General features: G+C 39.5%; 1 protein-coding gene across 1 annotated transcript; it reads left to right on the plus strand.

Moving 5' to 3' along the window:
* The first annotated feature begins 3,162 nt into the window (after positions 1-3,162).
* Positions 3,163-13,795, plus strand: CUNH5orf24 (chromosome unknown C5orf24 homolog). The gene is made up of 2 exons (XM_025860913.2): positions 3,163-3,461; positions 9,319-13,795. The coding sequence occupies exon 2, from the start codon at positions 9,322-9,324 to the stop codon at positions 9,886-9,888; it is 567 nt and encodes a 188-aa protein (XP_025716698.1). The 5' UTR covers positions 3,163-3,461; positions 9,319-9,321; the 3' UTR covers positions 9,889-13,795.
* The last annotated feature ends 4,997 nt before the right edge of the window (positions 13,796-18,792 follow it).

Here is an 18,792-nt window from a genome sequence, read left to right on the forward strand (position 1 = left end):
CTTCAAGTTTGAACACTACTGATAATCTTCACTTTCTTTTGTTCTTGGACTTTGCCTGTGATCTAACGTAGTGGTCTTCAAAGTGGGGCACATGTATAGTAGGCCATTTGGAAAGCAGGAAGAAAATACTAGAGCTGTTTGTGTTACTTTTTAAATTTCATCCTTTAAGTTTTGTGGTTTTTTAAATTTATTTTAGAGAGTATGTGTGAGCTGGGGGAGGGGCAAAGAGAGAGGGGGAGAATCCTCGAGCAGACTCCCCACTGAGCACAGAGCTGATCTCAAGACCCCGAGATCAAGAGCCAGATGCCTATCTGACTGAGCCACCCAGGCGCCCCATCCTTTAATTTTTTTTTATAGCTTTTATAATATGTTGTTTCATGACGTGTTTAAATACAGTATTACAATATTGGTAAAACAGTTCATGTACATAAGTATAAATAAATTTACTATATTGGGGGTACCTGAACAACCTTAGGCAGTTGCTTAAATGCTTTAAAACATTTGCTTTTTCATATGTAAATAGATGTGATAATACCTATCTTCGGGGTTGTTGTGAGGATGAGGTGAAATAGAACATTTAAAGCATATAAAGATAGTGCCTGGCATATGGTAAGCATCCAGTAAGTATCAGTACTATTATCATTACAACAGGTGTGGGTTTTCTCATGCTCTTTCCGTATTGCTATTATTTTCAGTACTGCTATAAGCTGTATACCTAGCGAGAACAGTCCATGGCTACTGATAAACTAAAATCTAGAAAGTGAGATTCATTTTTTCTTTCTGTATCTTTCAGTTCAAGTGAAAGTATTTAGGAACACTTGTTGCCACAGTTCAAGGTCTCTAGAGACAGCCAGCTCCTGGCTCTAGACAAATATTCCTTTTATGGCCTTCCTTTGCATGTGTACAACCACCATTTATCATTCAGAAATCTTATTAGCTGGTCCTCTGTCTGATCTGGCCTGCCCAGAGCGAGGCTGAAGCTGTTGGAGAAGGAATGAAGAATGTTGGATCGGGTCCAAATTGTATTTCAAGGGTCTATACTCTATAGAAGAAACTTTGGTTGATAAGTCAGAGTGTGACATTTAAAAGTGTGCTCTTGTTGCACATGAAGTGATGATAAATGGCTCTGCTCTTGAAAAAGCCTCTACATCAGGACTAGTTACACGTTTTATCTGTGTGTACTATAGCACCTCGTTAAGGCCAACCTGAGATGATTCTCAGAAAACAGATTACTGCATTTAACACTGTATTCTGGTTATCAACTTGAGTTTTTGTCTACCTCACCAGAATCTAAACTCCCTGAAGTCAGGGACCATGTTAGTCCTGTATCCCCAGGACTTTGCGTTCAGTAAATATATGTTGAATTGACTAGTTGCTTGTCCACAGTCATATAACTAGTAAGTGGTAGACCTAGATTTAAATCCACCGCTATCTTTACCCATTAGCTCATTTAATTTCTTATCCCTGCAAGGAAGACAGTGTCTTCATTTCACACATATGGAAACTTATGGAAAGAACAGTGACTTGCCCAAGGTACCATAGGAGACAAATGGCAGAGAGGCATTCAAACCCAGGAATGTCTGACTCCATGTGTTATTCTGGCTACCTCTCCATTAGGCCTGCAAATCATCGGACCTTATTAAGACAAAAGTTTGTGTTTCTTAAGTGGTTTTATGTACAAATGCCATTTCAGAAAAAATACGGAGTTTTGGATCTGGGATAGTCATGATCTGGGAGTGCTACAGTGCATTTTCAAATTCCACTTCAAGAATAAAAAAGAGGACTTGTGTGGAGAAAACCTGTTTAATATTTTTTGGAAGGCTACTTAATATGTCCTCAAGTCTGTGTACATATTTTAGCTGTCTTCTACATTGGTATTTTCCTTTCATAAAGGAACAGTACTGGTATAATCAGTACTGTTTTGTAGTATTTTAAAGAAGTAATGAGTCAATATTTAGAATCTTGTTAGGGAACTACGCTTGCCAGAAAATGAATGGGCTACCTTGTTTCATGTACCCTATTTGGTTTTCCTGTTGCTCCTGTCTTTCCCACTGGCAGCAGTGCCTGGACAAATGCTGTGCTCAAAGCAGAACTCAGTGCTAAGAATTACCTCCTCACACAGTCTTCACTGCTAGGCAAAAAGGAGAAACACCGCCCCTACCCTCTTAGCACTACCTAATAAAGGGTCTTCTAAGCAACCTTCTTAATTCTGGATCTTGTCCTTTCTCGCATATTCAAATTCACAGCGGGAAGAACTGGGGAAACCAGTACCTTCTGCTAAGTGGCTTGTATGGGGTGACATACGCTGGAAATTTTACAGTAACTACATAAAGGGGATTTTGTAAGCAAACTACGACTAGTCCCATCCCTTCTTGTTATGGTGTAATGAAGAATATGGCAGTTCTGAGGTCATGAGTATAAAATATTTTTTTTAAAGATTTTATTTATTTATTTGACAGACACAGGGAGAGAGACGGAACACAAGCAGAGGGAATGGGAGAGAGAGAAGCAGGCTTCCCACAGAGCAGGGAGCCCGATGCGGGGCTCGATCCCAGGACCCTGGGATCACGACCTGAGCCAAAGGCAGACGCTTAACGACTGAGCCACCCAGGGGTATAAAATCTTTTTTAAAAATTATAGCATGTCCCACAAAATGCGGTTCTTCATTATGATTCTAGGCTTGAGGGTCCAAACGCCTTATATTATTTGAATATTCCCCATTGTGTTAGCAGGTGGAGGTCTCAACCTACCTATCCATAACCAGTAAAGGACAGAAGCTGAGTCCTTTCAACGTGCTTTGGAAAGCATCTGACACAATTAGGCATTAATCTTTACCAACAGCGATTAAAGGCACACTTTCTGGAACCAGAGAGGTGGATTCAAATCCTGACTCCATCACTTTAGTCCTGTAATCTGAGAAATGGGGTCAAGTAGGAGTTCCAACATCACAGAACCGGGGTGAAAATCAATCCCATAAGGAAGTTACTCCCCTTCCGGACGGTCTCTGCCCATCCGCAGCGCACAGTCTGCACCACAGCCTGAGCGGCACGGGCCTAAGCCCCGCCCCCTGCCCGTCCCCACCACGCGCAAGCGCAGCCTGGCTCCGCCGGCGACCCTGCCCAGGCTTGCGTGCTGGTCGTCGGCGGGAGATTGGGTCTCGCGATGTGCGCGTGCGTGTGCGTGCGCGATCCTTGCGAGCTCGCGCACGCCTCCCCTCGCAATACTGGGCTGTGGCGGCCTCTTCCTCTTGCGTTTGGGGTAGGACCCTGAGCGGTGGCCGCGGCGAGAGCTGAGAGCCAGCGTCCGCTTTGCCGCCACCGCCCTCGCTGCCTGCCCCTCTGACTTGGGCTCTTCGCCCAGTGCCGAGGCGACGGGCTGGGAAGGGAGCGGCGCCGGCGTGAGGTTCCCAGCTGATGGGCAACCCCTGGGCGCGCTGAGGGGCCGGGCTACCAGCGGCTGAGGTAGGTGGGCGCGCGGGGGTTTGTCAGTGTGGCTCCGAGCAGAGTCGGGGCGGCGGGAGCTCGTGGAGAAGGCGAGAAAGGGGGCCCAGCCTGCCGGTGCGAAGAGGTCTCCGACCCACGTCTGAGGAGGGGCTCTGGCCCAGCCCGCAGCGAGAGGAGGGGCCCCGGACGTAGCCTGCTCGTCCCTCGGCGTGGAGCCATTATTGGGGGGAAATGCCTCCTGCGGCGGGGGGGGAGGGGTCACCCTTTCTTTTCTTTGAAAGGTCAAAATTAGCAGTCCTCCCTGTCCCCCGTTAAATTAAAGCCTGCCGGCTTCGAGATGGACGTTTAGATGGAGTGGTCCGTGGACTTCTGCAGCTAGCAGAACTCCCAAGTGCACGGATAGCGGGCTCTGAATTTTGGTTGTGGGAGGGTATTACGACTCTTTCTCTGGTGTGGGCGTGTATCTTCTGCAAAGTTGTTATTGTTAATGCATTAATAATCGCTTTCGGTTACAACAGGTAATACATTTCCAAACGCCTCTTGTCAAATAAGGATTCTGGCACGGGGGAAACTGCGCCGTGGGGCACAATTAAGGGGTAGAAAGAAGACAAAGAAGGCCGTTATTTATGATCTGTCTTGGTATCAAAACTTTCCGTGGTGGGACAGGATGCATGGCTTTTGGCATTTGTTTTGGCCCTCGCTGAATACACTTTCTGAGTGATGTGGGTCACAAATAGACTTTCATTTAGAATTATAAAAACATATGATTCTGTATAACCGTTGCAACCCAGATGACCTGAAATAAATATCTGAGAATTAGGTGATGTTTGATCTTCGGAGGAGAGCAGAACTTGGGATTTCTTGAAAGAAAGATATTCTCCATGTTTAGAAAGCTTCAGGAATGCTTTGTGAAGTTACTAAAAATAGTTATAGTTCTTTATGTTGGCAGTAATGAGTACCACATTCAAGAAAAGGGAAAAGAATTATTTCATAAAGAACGGCTCACCCAGGGATTTTCGTGTTTAAATACAGTAAAACAGCTTCAAGGATAGCAAGTTTTAGTGTGTGCCTTTTTTTTTTTCTTAGGATTAATTTATTTATTTTAGGGGGCGGGGGGAGGGGCAGAGGGAGAGAATCCCAAGCGGACTCCCCGCTGAGTTTGGAGCCGGACGCGGGGGCTCAATCCCACGACCCAAGCGGAAATCAACAGTTTCTCAACCGACTGAGCTTCCCAGGCGCCCCAGTGTGTGCTTTAAAAATTCTAATTTAGTCATAGTTAAAATATATAGAAGCTCTTAGTTGTCTCCCGTATATTCAGTGAACCATTTTTAAAGGTAATTAACCTCTGATAGACTACACATTGTGTTATGTAACCCTTGGCTTTCATTCAGTCCAAACTTTATAGAAATGTATTCATTCTGACTCTCTTTAAGAAATGTGACCTGCATACTTTCACTGAACTCTACTATATTATGGGAAGAGTCTTAACAAGAAAGAACAGTATGCTGCCAAGCCCTGAAGTAGGAGACATTATTAAGTGTAGGATTAATTAATGCTTGTATATATAAATACTGCTTACAAACATATATATCGTGTGTGTGTGTGTGTGTGTGTGTATGTGTATGTGTGTATGTAGATGATGATACACAAAAGGATCTAATGCTGTTGATTCCCATCTTGAGGTTGAAATCCCAAAGTAGAAAGGATGGGTTTTAGCTCTTTCCTTTTTAGTTAACTACATCAGTAACTGTCATAGTAGATTAATTTCTTTTCCAACTTTTTTTTTTTTTTTTTTTTAAAGAGAGCTCAGGCTGTGGGTGAGCAGAGTGGGGAGGGGCAGAGGGAGAGAGAATCTTAAGCAGGCTCCACACCCAACTTGAAGCCCCACGCGGGGCTCTATCTCATGACCCTAAGATCATGACCCTTTCAAAATCACTTAACAGAGCCACCCTGGTGCCCCTCTTTTCTAGCTTCTTAATCAGTTATTGAGTAAGTAGAATACTGATTTTTTGACAGCAGGGAAGGAAAACATAAAACATATAGAAGACTTGAGCTTAGAAATGTTCTTCAGGTCAGTGTCTCGTTGTTTGTCCATTGGAATAAACAACTTTACTCCTGTTTTGTGTCCTAGTGCTTAGAATAGTGTTTTGCATGGGCTTGGCTCTCAATAAATGTGAGCCGTGTCAGAAGTAAATTAACATAATACAAACCAAATGCCTAAATTCCTGGAGAAGATTAAAGGAATTGGTGAAAAGTGCCTTTCTTTTTTTCTTTTTTAATTACAGGTCTACTTTTTAAATAGTGTATTTTTTTTTTCAATGTTTGTTGGTATCCGAGTAGAAGATACTGGCCATCTTGCCTTTAAGAGCCTAACGTAATGTAAGCTGGCTCTGTATCCTGAGTGCTAATATATGGTGAATGTTCTGTTAAATTAAGAGGAAGTAAAGTTAAGGGAAGTAAAGTCCAGAGGAAAGGTTTTGATAAATTAATGATAGGAACTTAAAAGGCCTGAAATGTAAAGCACTGAAATAGACTGTAGGAAGAAACATTTTCTTCCTTTACTGTCATTGCTGGTTGTGGAAGGGAACTTGTACCTTTCTACCTCGTTTTACTAGAGCTTTCCTTGCAGCAGGGTGATTTCTGAATGATAAAATTGAAAAGGGGGTAACTTTTTCTCTTAAAATCTTCTCAGAGGTCTGTGTTTCTCTTTGTTTTTGCATGGGGTCTCTAGTCCAACTTTATTGGCAATAAACTAGTATTTTGATTCCTAATTCCTGTTTATATGTCTCAATTAGTTTATAACTTGAAGGGGAAAGGAAGTGGTTAGTCCCTTCACAGATTCCAACGTTAGCTTTTCTTCAATTTGGAAAACAAATCTGTTTGACTTTGTAGATATTATCAACAGAAAGATTTTGTGGATATTTGGAGAGGTATGAGCAAAAGAGGTGAATAAAAAACAGGAATATTTTAAAGTGGGTCTTATGTTTTCATTTTAGTATAGCTGGGTCATTCTCATGGTAGGGGGTGAGTTTTGCCCCACCCCCTCCACGCCCCCCCCGCCCCACCCCCCCGCCAGGGAATATTTGGCAATGTATGGGGAAACTTTAGGTTGTCAAATTGGGAGGGAGAAGAGAGTGTAGTTACTGACATCTAGTGGGTAGAGGTTAGGAATGCTTCTAAGCATCTTAAAATACACAGGACACCCCCTGCCCAAGAATTATCTGATTCAAATGACAGTGCTACTCTTGAGAAACCCTGATGTAGTTGTGTATTATGCTGAAATTGTTGGTTCTGATGTCAGATTACCTGAATTCCTATTTGGCTTTACCATTTCCTAATGTGTGACCTTGCAAATTGCTAAAAATCCCTCCTTTCTGTAAAATAAGGCTAATAATAGTATGTTCCTCATAGAGTTGTGTGGATTAAATCAGATAATGTGCAAAGTGCCAAGCTTATTACCTGGCACATAGAAAATGTTTTAACTTTCAGCTAATATTACTACATTTGGAACACATCTTGATCTGTCGTTATTTCTGAGCTGAAATTAGAATTTGAGCTGGTGAAGTGATAATTAATAACATTTCTTATTATATCCTTGGGGATTGAGCAAAGAATTACTCCTTTTAATATTTGTGTTAACTCATTTAAATTGTTCTATGTTCTCAAGTCTGTAGGCTTCTGCCATAAACAAGTAGCTTCTCATTGTAGATATTCTTCCTTTATAGTTAAGACTTTAAGCCAGCTGGCGAATAGCTCTGTATCTGTTGATTTTTAGGAAATATTTAGTAATTTAACAAATTCAGTTCTGTGACTTGATTCCCATTTCCTTTTGCCTTTATAACTGAGGTTTTGGTGCAATTTTACATGTATGGTGTGTGTAGGCAAACATTAACAGCTTAGGGGCTAGATACTACTGTACACCTGTAACTCTTTTTCTAAATATGAATTGGAACTCATATCTTTATTTTTCTAACCTTATTGGAATATAATACTTTAGTTTCACTACACTCATTTTCTGGGGTGCCTGGGGAGCTCAGTCAGTTAAACATCTCCTTTGGCTCAGGCATTGATCCCGGGGTCCTGGGATCGAACCCAGCATCGGGCTCCCTGCTCAGCCGGGAGTCTACCTCTCCCTCCTCCTCCTGCCTTTCCTCCAGCTCATGCTGTCTCTCACTCTCTCTCTCTCTAATAAATAAAATCTTTAAAAAAAAAATAAACTCATTTTCTGTGTGTCTAAATGATATGGCTGTTCAGTGCTGATCTGTTATGGTAGTGGTTGTAATATATACTTTATAAAGAAAAAAAAATCACGGGGATGTTTTCACAGAACAGAGACTGGACTCTTTGTTAATTAGTCGGTCACAGGGCTCTTTTAAGGGAAGAAGATCCACACATATTTATGATCAGGAAGAAATTGCACATTCAGCTTTTTGTCTTGATAATCATACCTTCAAAATAGAAATATTATGATTGTTACCCATATTTTTGTAGTGTAATTCTCAGTTGTATAAGTGTTGATTCATTTTAGCTACTGGAAACCTTTGTTCACCTTTTATGAGTACTTCCTCCTGTTTGGATAGTTTGGATTAAAAGTTTTTGTTTTGGGGTTTTTTTATGGATTAGTTAATTTAAAGGGGGTCAGTACCTTGAGAGATTGTGTTCTTAGCTTGGCACATTCCGTGTTTTGTAAAGTGTAGCATACACTGAAGATCCTTTTTTTCCTCTTTATTTTTATTTTTTTTATTTTTTAAAGATTTTATTTATTTATTTGAGAGAGAGCATGAGAGGGGAAAGGGTCAGAGAGAGAAGCAGACTCCCTGCTGAGCAGGGAGCCCGATGTGGGACTCGATCCCGGGACTCCAGGATCATGACCTGAGCCAAAGGCAGTCGCTTAACCAACTGAGCCACCCAGGCGCCCCCTCCGCTTTTTTTAAAAGATTTGTTTATTTTAGCAAGCCAGCGAGATCGAGAGCGCATGCGCGAGTGGGGGAAGGGGCAGAGGGAAAGAATCTTGAAGCAGACTCCCTGCTGAGTGCGGTGCTTGAAGCAGGGCTCTATCTCATGACCCTTGAGATCATGTCCTGAGCCGAAACTAAGAGTCAGATGCTTAACTGAGGGAGCCACCCAGGTACCCCAACACTGAGGATTCTATATCAATAATAAGTTATAATAAGGAGGAAGTGTCCCCCTTGTGGCAACTATGGCCAGATCAGACGTGTATATGTGAGAAATAAAAGGCCAAAAGAAGACATTCTAAGAATGTTAGGCAAATGGGAAAAAAAAAAAATAATGTTAATAGAGTTCTTGTGTTTGTTGTTATCCTTCTGGGTTTTATAATCTAGAAGAAAAGAACCTATAAAATGTAACAGATTTAGGGGTGCCTGGGTGGCTCAGTCGTTAAGCATCTGAAGCTCAGGTCATGATCTCAGGGTCCTGGGATCGAGCCCCACATCGGGCTTCCTGCTCGGCGGGGAGCCTGCTTCTCCCTCTCCCACTCCCCCTGCTTATGTTCCGTTTCTCGCTGTGTCTCTGTCAAATAAATAAATAAAATCTTTTTTACAAAAATGTAATAGATTTATTCTCTAATTATCCACCTTTCCTTTTCCTAAGCAGAGAACATTATGGTTACTAATGCAGTATTATAGTTATCTTGTGTGACTTATGTCCATACCCTTGGTTAAGTTGAGGAAAACAAGTATCTTTGAATCTGCTGATGTGTGTTTGTTTATAAGTGGTCTGGTGTCCTGCCTGTCAGCCTAATTTTAGGTAGCCTACATAGTTTTTGGAAGACAGACTATTTTCCCACTGAATACTGTCATACAGGTGTATATTTGTATATGTGTATTTATGCATATTTGTCATTTATTTTTGGTAGAAAATGATGCATCCTGTTGCCAGCAGTAATCCGGCTTTCTGTGGGCCTGGCAAGCCTTCCTGCCTCAATGAAGATGCCATGAGAGCTGCTGATCAGTTTGACATATATTCCTCCCAGCAAAGCAAATATAGCCACACAGTCAGCCACAAACCAATGGCTTGTCAGAGGCAAGACCCATTAAATGAAACACACTTGCAGACTACAAGTGGCAGAAGTCTAGAGATAAAAGATGAACTAAAGAAAAAGAAAAATCTCAACCGATCCGGTAAACGTGGCCGACCTTCAGGAACCACCAAATCCGCAGGATACCGTACCAGCACAGGCCGACCCTTGGGAACCACCAAAGCAGCTGGATTTAAGACAAGTCCAGGCAGACCTTTGGGTACAACCAAAGCTGCAGGATACAAAGTCAGCCCAGGGAGACCTCCAGGTAGCATTAAAGCTCTATCCCGGCTTGCCGATCTTGGTTATGGCTGTGGCACCGCTGCCTTTCCTTACCCTATGATGCATGGCAGGGCAGTTCATGGGGTAGAGGAAACCAGCAGTGAAGTCAAGCCACCCAATGAGTGAGTGAGGCAGGAAAGGAGGGCCAGGTTTAGAAGGAATATTGTGAATAATCCCAAAGCTTCTGGTTTTACTTTGACATACATGGTATTATGGCCTGGGCTTTCCAAATTTGTTTTCCCGTTTGATTTGTTTTCCTGCCTTTGCTTAGAAACTGCCATATGCTGACAGATGCACTCAGGGCATGAGCAGTGGCATTGTATTTGTATATAGGTTCAAGTGTAATACCTAACTAAATCATTTTTGCTTTTCCTTTAGAGTTCTGGTTGTGTCTCATATTTCATAACTCCTTTTGGGCCATTTTAAATAGATGCTTTATGTGCTAAACAACTGAAACCATTATACCTGTTAGTTTGTGAAGTAAGCCTACAATATAATAAAGATAGTATCCAAGGTATTTTTAACTGATGGAACAAAGCAAACTAATGATTCAGGATTACTTGAGGTAATGGCTGTGAGTTTTGTAACATTTATTTTCATGAGACAGGACACAGATATTTGTATGCTTTGGCATTTACACAGACTTCAGATGTTAAAAATCTTTTAATGTTCTAGGTTTAATAAAGCAGCAGAAGCTTATTTATTTTATTTTATTGATTTACATGGTATTAATTGATTTAACCATCATTCCTAAAAGAATTCTTTAGTGTTTGCCTTCAACAATGATACGTTGTGTATTTTTTAATTGCCTAAGAGCATATATACCAAACACTACAAACAATTCATATTTACACAAAAATTAAACTTTTTAATGAAAACACATTACATTTCTGGTGAAATATGCATTCTGAGAATAGCATACTTAATATAATAGAAAAACATTCTTAAGGTCTGCATGTAGCTGTAGTCACTACATTTTGCCTTTCATATGTTTAGTTTTAAAGCATTATACTTAAAACATTTATTAATGTTCATTCATTCAAAATTTTATTAGTTTTTTTCCTGAGAAATTGTCCCATTGCATTAGCACTTACTGTGGTTTCAGGTTTATGTCTACCAAAGGACACAAATTGAATGGTAGAGTCTAAAACTGGTATAAACAAAATGCAATTGTCTGACTGTCAGAACCCAAATATTAAGAAATATATTGGAATCCATCTATGCATGAATCATGTAAAAATATGTTGATTAGTTTAATTAAAAATCTAATTGTTGGCTCCAGTGAGACCACTTCATCCAAAAGAAAATTTTTTCCAACAATGTTTGCTTTAGAAGCAAGATAGAAAAGAAAAAGTATTGGGTAGATGTGTATGGTAGGGACAGAGAGAAATCACTCTTCTCCCCTTTCTGAAAGTAATAGTCTTTGTTAATATGCATTTTATTTATTCTGAGTTTGTTCTCAATAAAATAAACTTTACAAACTTTGGATTTGAAAAAAAATTCCACTCAAATTGTGGAATTTTAAATGCCTTTGAGATTATAGTGTAGATTTGCAGGACCCAAAAACTTTTAAAATAATTAGAATTTTAAAAGGGTGCACATTGTGTTATTTGGGCTTGCTCTCAGTTAATGCAAACTCTCGTTATTGCAAATGGATGTCATGTTTTGTACCTTTTCATCAGGAAAAAAGCAGCAAGCCTTCAGGCGTTCCAGTGATGCCTGACACAATGAGCTGGACTTATGCTGCTCTTTATATAGTAGGAGGTGTTGCATTGTATGTGGGGACTGTGTGCACTGGCATCTAAGACAGTGAGTGACCTCAACAATTTTAGCTTTGCACAAACCGTAGAGAACAATATTGGATGACTATATAACAAGTTGTAACATTCTGGCAGCTAAATTGTTACAAGAGTTTCTCCTTGCAGAAGCTTAAAATATAAAACTTTGAATAATTTACTCAGAACAGTGTAACTTCTGACACACAAATGCTTACATCTTTATTCATATGTTTATCCAGTTTTGATATGTATCTGTCATTTAGCTGTTTCTCAAGGTGATGTTCAGCAGTTGGCTACTTAAAAATCCTCTTTTGAGTTCCTGAAAATAACTTTAATTGAATGTTCTACCGTAGGGTAATGTATATCACCGTTAAGGATTTGGTTGCCTCTTGTTTTATACTGTGTCCATTTGACAATATCCTTTAGGTTTATTTTCATTCCTGATTTTGTTGTACATACCCTTCCCTTTCTCTCTTGCTATTGCTTCATTCATTCATTGCCCTGCCTCTTTCCCATCCTCCAGCACATCTACTCAGTGGTGCTGTGCTGTGTGTCAGAAGATAAAGCAGGTGTATTATTGTATAATGAATTTTGTATACATGTTAATGAAATGGTGAAATCAGCTAAAGGAATTCTGTTCATAACAGTGTTTATTAATATCAGGAGGCGAATGGCTACAGTTGTGAATGGTTAACATTGTTTAGAAAGCTGAATTTTCTGTTCATGTAAGCATTTACCTGGAGTAATTAGATCTGTATGGTGGTGAGCATCTCCTGATTCCACTTCCTTTTCTCCTTGTGAAGTTTATTGGTGCCATGCTGAAGAGAAAGACATCTAAGTGATAACATGAAGTCTTAAAATATAAAATATTTTTACTTCTCTATAAAGACTACATTGTGCATCTTTTGTAACACTGTCTCTTGTCATGATAAACACTGAAATAGCATGTTAAACAATTGCCTATACTTAATATAATCAGTTGGGGAAAACTGGCCTTTTCCTCCAACTGTGTGATTGTTCCTTGAAAGGTAAATTGCTAATTTTATATTGTATAATTCTGTTCTTCATAAAATAGGTTTCACTATTCTATATTAAAACTGTTGGTCAGAAAATGATCTGCTTTCAAGTAAGTTTGCTTTACTTTTTTTCTTTGACAACTACTTTAACATGCCTTATTTATTATATTAACAAATAAGCAGCTAATACAGATAAAATTTTCATTTTTTGACAGATATAACCTTGCATAACTAATCTTTAGTATGGGATGATTTTGATACTATCTTTGGAGTTTTGCACTGGATATTAAAAAAATACTGGCATAATGTATTGGAAGAAAATAAGTATCTGATTAATTTTTAATATTTGGGGACATTTTTAAAATCAGTGTTCAATTAGACTAAAATATTCTTTATATTTTTTATTTACTTTTTAAAGAAGACATCTGTTAAAGTAATAAAAGTAATCTTCATTCCAAACTGATGTTTGTGTGAATTTACATGTATATTTTCATGATGTAATAAGAGTTTCTTTGAGTTAAGGAGGAAAAAACAATTATCTGGATCCATTTATTAGGTTAAAGGTGATCCAGCCAGTGTAAGAAAAACCAGTGTATGAGCTAAAGAAAAAAAAAAAACCTTCTCCTTTATATTCTAAGAAGCTTTAAAAAAATAATTCAGGGGATGTTGGCGATACCTGCTGCTCTTGTCGGTCATTGTCTCTATATGCAGTAAAATTTTGTGATCCCTTTATGATATAAAAATTCACAACAGTTAAAAACATTTTTTTCCTTGGACATAAAGTATTTAGATGCTATTATATTTTTGTTTTTATTATGGCTTCCCTATACGCTATTAAACTCTAGGATGTATCTAAATCTTTCCTTTGCTTTTCCCTCCCCCTCCTCCAAAGTAGGTAAATCTGTACTCTCACATACAATGTATTTAATTTTTGGAAATTTTAATGCTATAGTAAATCAAGTGTGTGATTTATAGTAATCAGACCACTTTGATTCTTTAAGTTTCACAGTTTCCTTTTTCCACAGATAATTACAGAGAAAATAATTACCAATTAACTAATACAAGCACGCTGTCCTCTGCTGTAAAAAGTCTGAATAGATACTGTGTATGTTTTTATGTCCATGAACTTGAGCTACTCGTGTGCAATTATGTGTATGGGAATGGAGTAGTGTTCATGATTTGTATCTACATCATCATATGGATGTATATTTATTAATAAAGTCATTACTTTAAAACCAACTATGTTTACTGCTTTATTTTCTTAGCACAATATTTGTGAAGTAGAGGAATGGTAACTGGTAAATATTTATCATGACTGGATCTCGTATTTTCCTGCCTGTGCTTTCTGAAATCTGCCCCTCTGTACTTTTGTTTTTCTCAAAATAGTAATATTTGTATATCTGTAATTTAAAATCCTAACTTTTTGGGCGCCTGGGTGGCTCAGATGGTTAAGCGTCTGCTTTCGGCTCAGGTCATGATCCTAGGGTCCTGGGATCGAGTTCCCGCATCAGACTCCCTGCTAGGCAGGGAGCCTGCTTCTCCCTCTGCCTCTCTCTCTCTCTCTCTCTCTCTCTCTGACTCTCATGAATAAATAAATAAATAACATTTAAAAAAAATAAAATCCTAACTTTTTAAAAAGATTTTACTTATTTATTTGACAGAGACACAGCGAGAGAGGGAACACAAGCAGGGGGAGTGGGAGAGGGAGAAGCAGGCTTCCCACTGAGCCCGGAGCCCAATGCGGGCCTCAATCCCAGGACCCTGGGATCATGACCTGAGCGGAAGGCAGACGCTTAATGACTGAGCCACCTAGGCGCCCCCATCTATGGCTGCCTTTGTAATAAAATGGCAGAGCTGAGAAGTTTTGACATAAGACCAGCAAGACATAAATTATTTACTAATTATTCCTTTATGGGAAAGTTTGCTGACCCCTCATGTAGAAGAATAAATTGGGAGTAGGAAACAAATGAAATTTGAATTTCAAAACCTGAATGAATGATGGCTTTTTTTGCTCTTGAATTTTTTTAAATATTCTTCAAATTATACTTTTTTTTAGGTTTTTATTTATTTTTTGATACAGCGAGAGAGGGAACACAAGTAGGGGGAGTGGGAGAAGGAGAAGCAGGCTTCCCACTGAGCAGGGAGCCCAATGCGGGGCTCGATCTCAGGATCCTGGGATCATGACCTGAGCCGAATGCAGATGCTTAACGACTGAGCCACCCAGGTGCTCTTCAAATTATACTTAAAAGCATTTTTATGTGTGCTTTTCCTCAAATTGTTGAAGTACTTGGACTTCTACATGAGAAGGTGCCATTGATTAGGTGTACTGTTCCTAATCTGGGAAGAGATCTACACCATCATAGTACTGGATCATTCACTGTGGCCGGAAGGATTACTTAGTCACAATGTTTATACCACATTTTCTGTAGGTCTTTGTAATGGTTTTATAGTAAAAATGTATTTGTCCATTGTAGTTATACTTGCCAAAATTCTCATTCTCTGGCAGTTGTCAAAAAAGCCAGCCAACTGAAGATTTGTAGGTTGAAGAGAAGGCAGTCTCCATTTACCACCTAGAATTTATGCCTTGAATATAACTAACACTTGTGGTTTTGATCCCATTAGTCGCCAGTGGTGTGTGAGAATCACAACTTTTGGGAAGATGTAAATCAATTGGCATTTCATAGTTTTATAACAACATAGAAGCATGAATTTTGGAACAAATGCATCGAATATTACACTTTTGCTAAGAATGTCCTACTGGAATGAAAGTAGGTCTGCTGCCACCATACCTTTTCCCTTCTTAGCACCCAAATTTCTTTGTTCTGAGTTTATAAGGATTTCATCATTAATACCAATCAGTCCTGTTTCAAGATGTGTGTCACAAGTATCTCGTTAAGTACATGGGAATTTTAATACCTGATTTCTGTAAGAGCATTAGAGTAGTAGAGGTGAAAAGACAGAGGTGAAGTGGGGTAAACTGTTGGCAAGCAGAATACACGTGGCCTTTTCGGTAATAGCATTGTAAAAAGTCACCCTTAAAGGAACTTCTAGTTGCTTCAAAATTAATGCCAAACTTAAATCCTTTCTAAAAATCAAAGCACAAAACCCCCATTGGAGTAGAAGTATAACAGGGTACAGTGATAATGGTTTTAGTATAGTACTTGGCATAAATAATGAACACCTTACATGCTTTCATTAAATCACTGCAGTTTTATTGAATGGTGTCAAAGGAATTGGAACACCCGTTACTGTTAAGAAAACTTGAATCCTATGGAAGTTAAATAATTCACCCAGAATTATACACCCAGTAAGTAGTCAGCTGGGGCTCTTAACCACGATCTTCTACTCACCATTGGAAAATTTTTTAAATGGTATTTTAAACAGATCTGCCTCTAATCTCTCTCTAGTAGTAGGGATTTTTGTACTGGCCTGAGATAGATAAATGTTGCTTTGGAAAACTAATATATTCATTTTGTCTTCATGCCAGTAGCTCTTCTGAGAACCCAGGGGCTCTGAAGTAGCTTCTTAAGGAGAGTGACAAAAAAGTTAGACTTTTCTTTTTCTCGAATTTGTCTTTTTCTTTCTTTTTTTAAGATTTTATTTATTTGACAGCACAAGCAGGGGGAGCGGCAGGCAGAAGGAGAGGGAGCAGCCGGATCCCTGGGGAGCAAGAAGCCTGAAGCGGGGCTCGATCCCAGGTCCCTGGGATCATGACCTGAGCTGAAGGCAGTCACTTAACCAACTGAGCCACCCAGGTGCCCTACTAATTTATCTTTTTCATTACTCTTAAAATCTTTAGTCCTTTTTGTTAGGTGTTTATTGCCATATGAACTAGGCATGTTTTTGTGTACAGTCTGCCCATTTTGTCTTTGAGCTGCCTGGTACTAGTTAGTGACCGCTAAGAAGTTGGTATGTGATATGATGTCTATCACCTGTCCCTTTATCCTTGGGCTAGCCCTCACAACAGACACAAGTTCTTTCCCCTTGTCGTTTTTGTATTGATTTTACTTGCTAATTTTGTTAATTTGCCTCAAATAACCTATCAATCTCATCAAGGAAAATATTTTTAATTAGTTTTGGAAAATCCTAGTTTCTATATTTACATGACCCTTGGTTTGTAATGCTGTTTTTGATACTGGAAATTTTAATCTTTATTAGGCTAATGTATTTCTGAGTATCTCAGGTTTCCCATTTTATCTACCTATCTGTATCCTGTGTATCAGGGTTTACAGAAATGATAGGTTTTTTTTTTTTTTTAAGATTTTATTTTATTTACTTTTTTAAAGACATTTTTTTTAAGCAAGCTCTGTACCCATCCTGGGGCTTGAACTCACAAGCCCGAGATCAGGAGTTGCATGTTCTGACTGAGCCAGCCAGGCGCCCATATGGTAATGATAGTTGTAACAGAGGCCCCGAAATGCGATGGCTCTGATAAAGGTAGCCTACTTCTCACCACATAAATGTCTTGTGTAGTCTTTCAAAGACCTGGTCTCCAAGTGAGTTTTGCCATGTCCAAAACATGGTTTCCAAGATTACTCCGTTTTTATTTTAGTTGGCTAAAGGAAGAGGCTTTGGAAGTCCAGGCCCTTTAAATAAGTTGTGTCACTTCTCACAGTTCTTTGACTAAAGGTTGGTCACATGATTGCCTATGACTGCAAGAGGCACTGGGAAGTCTAGTTCATTCTTGGGCAGCCACGATCAGTTATGGAAGGAGAGAATGGATTTTAGTGGCAATCTTTACCGCATCCCTGTAGGTAGGGGTTGTGGGCCAAACTTGGGAGTAGAATGAAGAAGCAAAATCCTACAGATTACCTGAAACCAAACTGATGTTTTTGAAGCTAATTTAAATCATTACTAGGTGTCATATTTTTTTGAACAACTGTTCATTAAAGATTTGAGTGCTGTCTTTGGGCCAAACACTATTATGAGTGCACTAGACGACTGGTCTGTAGTCTAATGAAAGGTTCAGCCAAGTAAACAGACGATTATACAATATAATCAATTCTATTTCCGGATTAAATGGGGGAGGAGGCTATAAAAATATGCGAGATGAAATGACATTTAAGCTAAGCACTGAAAGATGAGACAGATTGAAATGTGGAAGAGGGGAGAGTATTGGAGACAGAAGGAAGAAAACACACAAAAGCCTGGAGAGCATGATATTCTTTAACAATGAATAATTGTAGGGTGAGTGGTAGTGGTGAACAAGGATTGAGAAGGGGAGATGAAATGGACCTAATTATAGAAGGACCCAGAAAATCAATTTAGAGTTTCTATTTTGAGGACAATGGTGAGCCCGTTGGAAGGTTTTAAGTAAGAGAATGACTTACATTTGTAGTTTAGGTTGGCTTGGAGGAGGAGAGATTAGAGGCAGGCACCGTGGTAAAGTCTCATTTGGGTGAGATACTAAGATTAGGGTTGCGCAATGGGGAAGAGAGAGGGGGGAGATTGTGATCTGAGACACGTAGTTAATAAAACCTGGTGTCAGTATTGAGGGGAAAAGAGAAATCAAAGATAATGAGTGGGGGCGGCACCCAGTTGACTTAGTCAGTGGATCATGCATCTCTTGATCTCGGGCTTGCAAGTTCAAATCCCATGCTCGGTGTAGAGATTACTTAAAACTGAAATCTTAAAAAAAATAATAATAATGAGTGGTGACAGAGTATTAACCAGACTAGGGAACGTGTGAGTGTGTGCATGGTGGGGGAGGTGGTTAGATGGAGCATATCCAAACCAAGTACGATGGTTCAGATGGCCCCTGCCTACATCAAAGGGTTGTTTTTTCTAGAATAGCCCAAGATCTACCCCTTTGTGGATGAAAGTAAATACTGGTTTTATAGCTGATGGAGGGTACGAGGCAGAAAGGAACTACTTTTTTTCTTTTCTTTTTGAACTGAGGTATAATTGACATACATTATATTAGTTTCAGGTGCACAACATGATATACTATTTCTGTATATTGCAAAATGATCTCTACAATAAGTTTAGTTAACATCTGTCACCATACATAGTTGCACGATTTTTCTTGTGGTGAAAACTTTTTTTTTTTAAGATTTTATTTATTTATCTGACAGAGCACAAGCAGGGGGAGCGGCAAAGGGAGAAGCAGACTCCCCACTGAGCAGGGACGGCAAAGGGAGAAGCAGACTCCCCACTGAGCAGGGAGCCCAACACGGGGCTTAATCCCAGGGTTCTGGGATCATGACCTGAGTTGAAGGCAGACGCTTCACCAACTG

Source organism: Callorhinus ursinus, unplaced genomic scaffold (assembly GCF_003265705.2).
Source record: "Callorhinus ursinus isolate GAN/ISIS: 27379988/994484 unplaced genomic scaffold, GSC_fseal_2.0 scaffold30, whole genome shotgun sequence".
Lineage (NCBI taxonomy): Eukaryota > Metazoa > Chordata > Mammalia > Carnivora > Otariidae > Callorhinus > Callorhinus ursinus.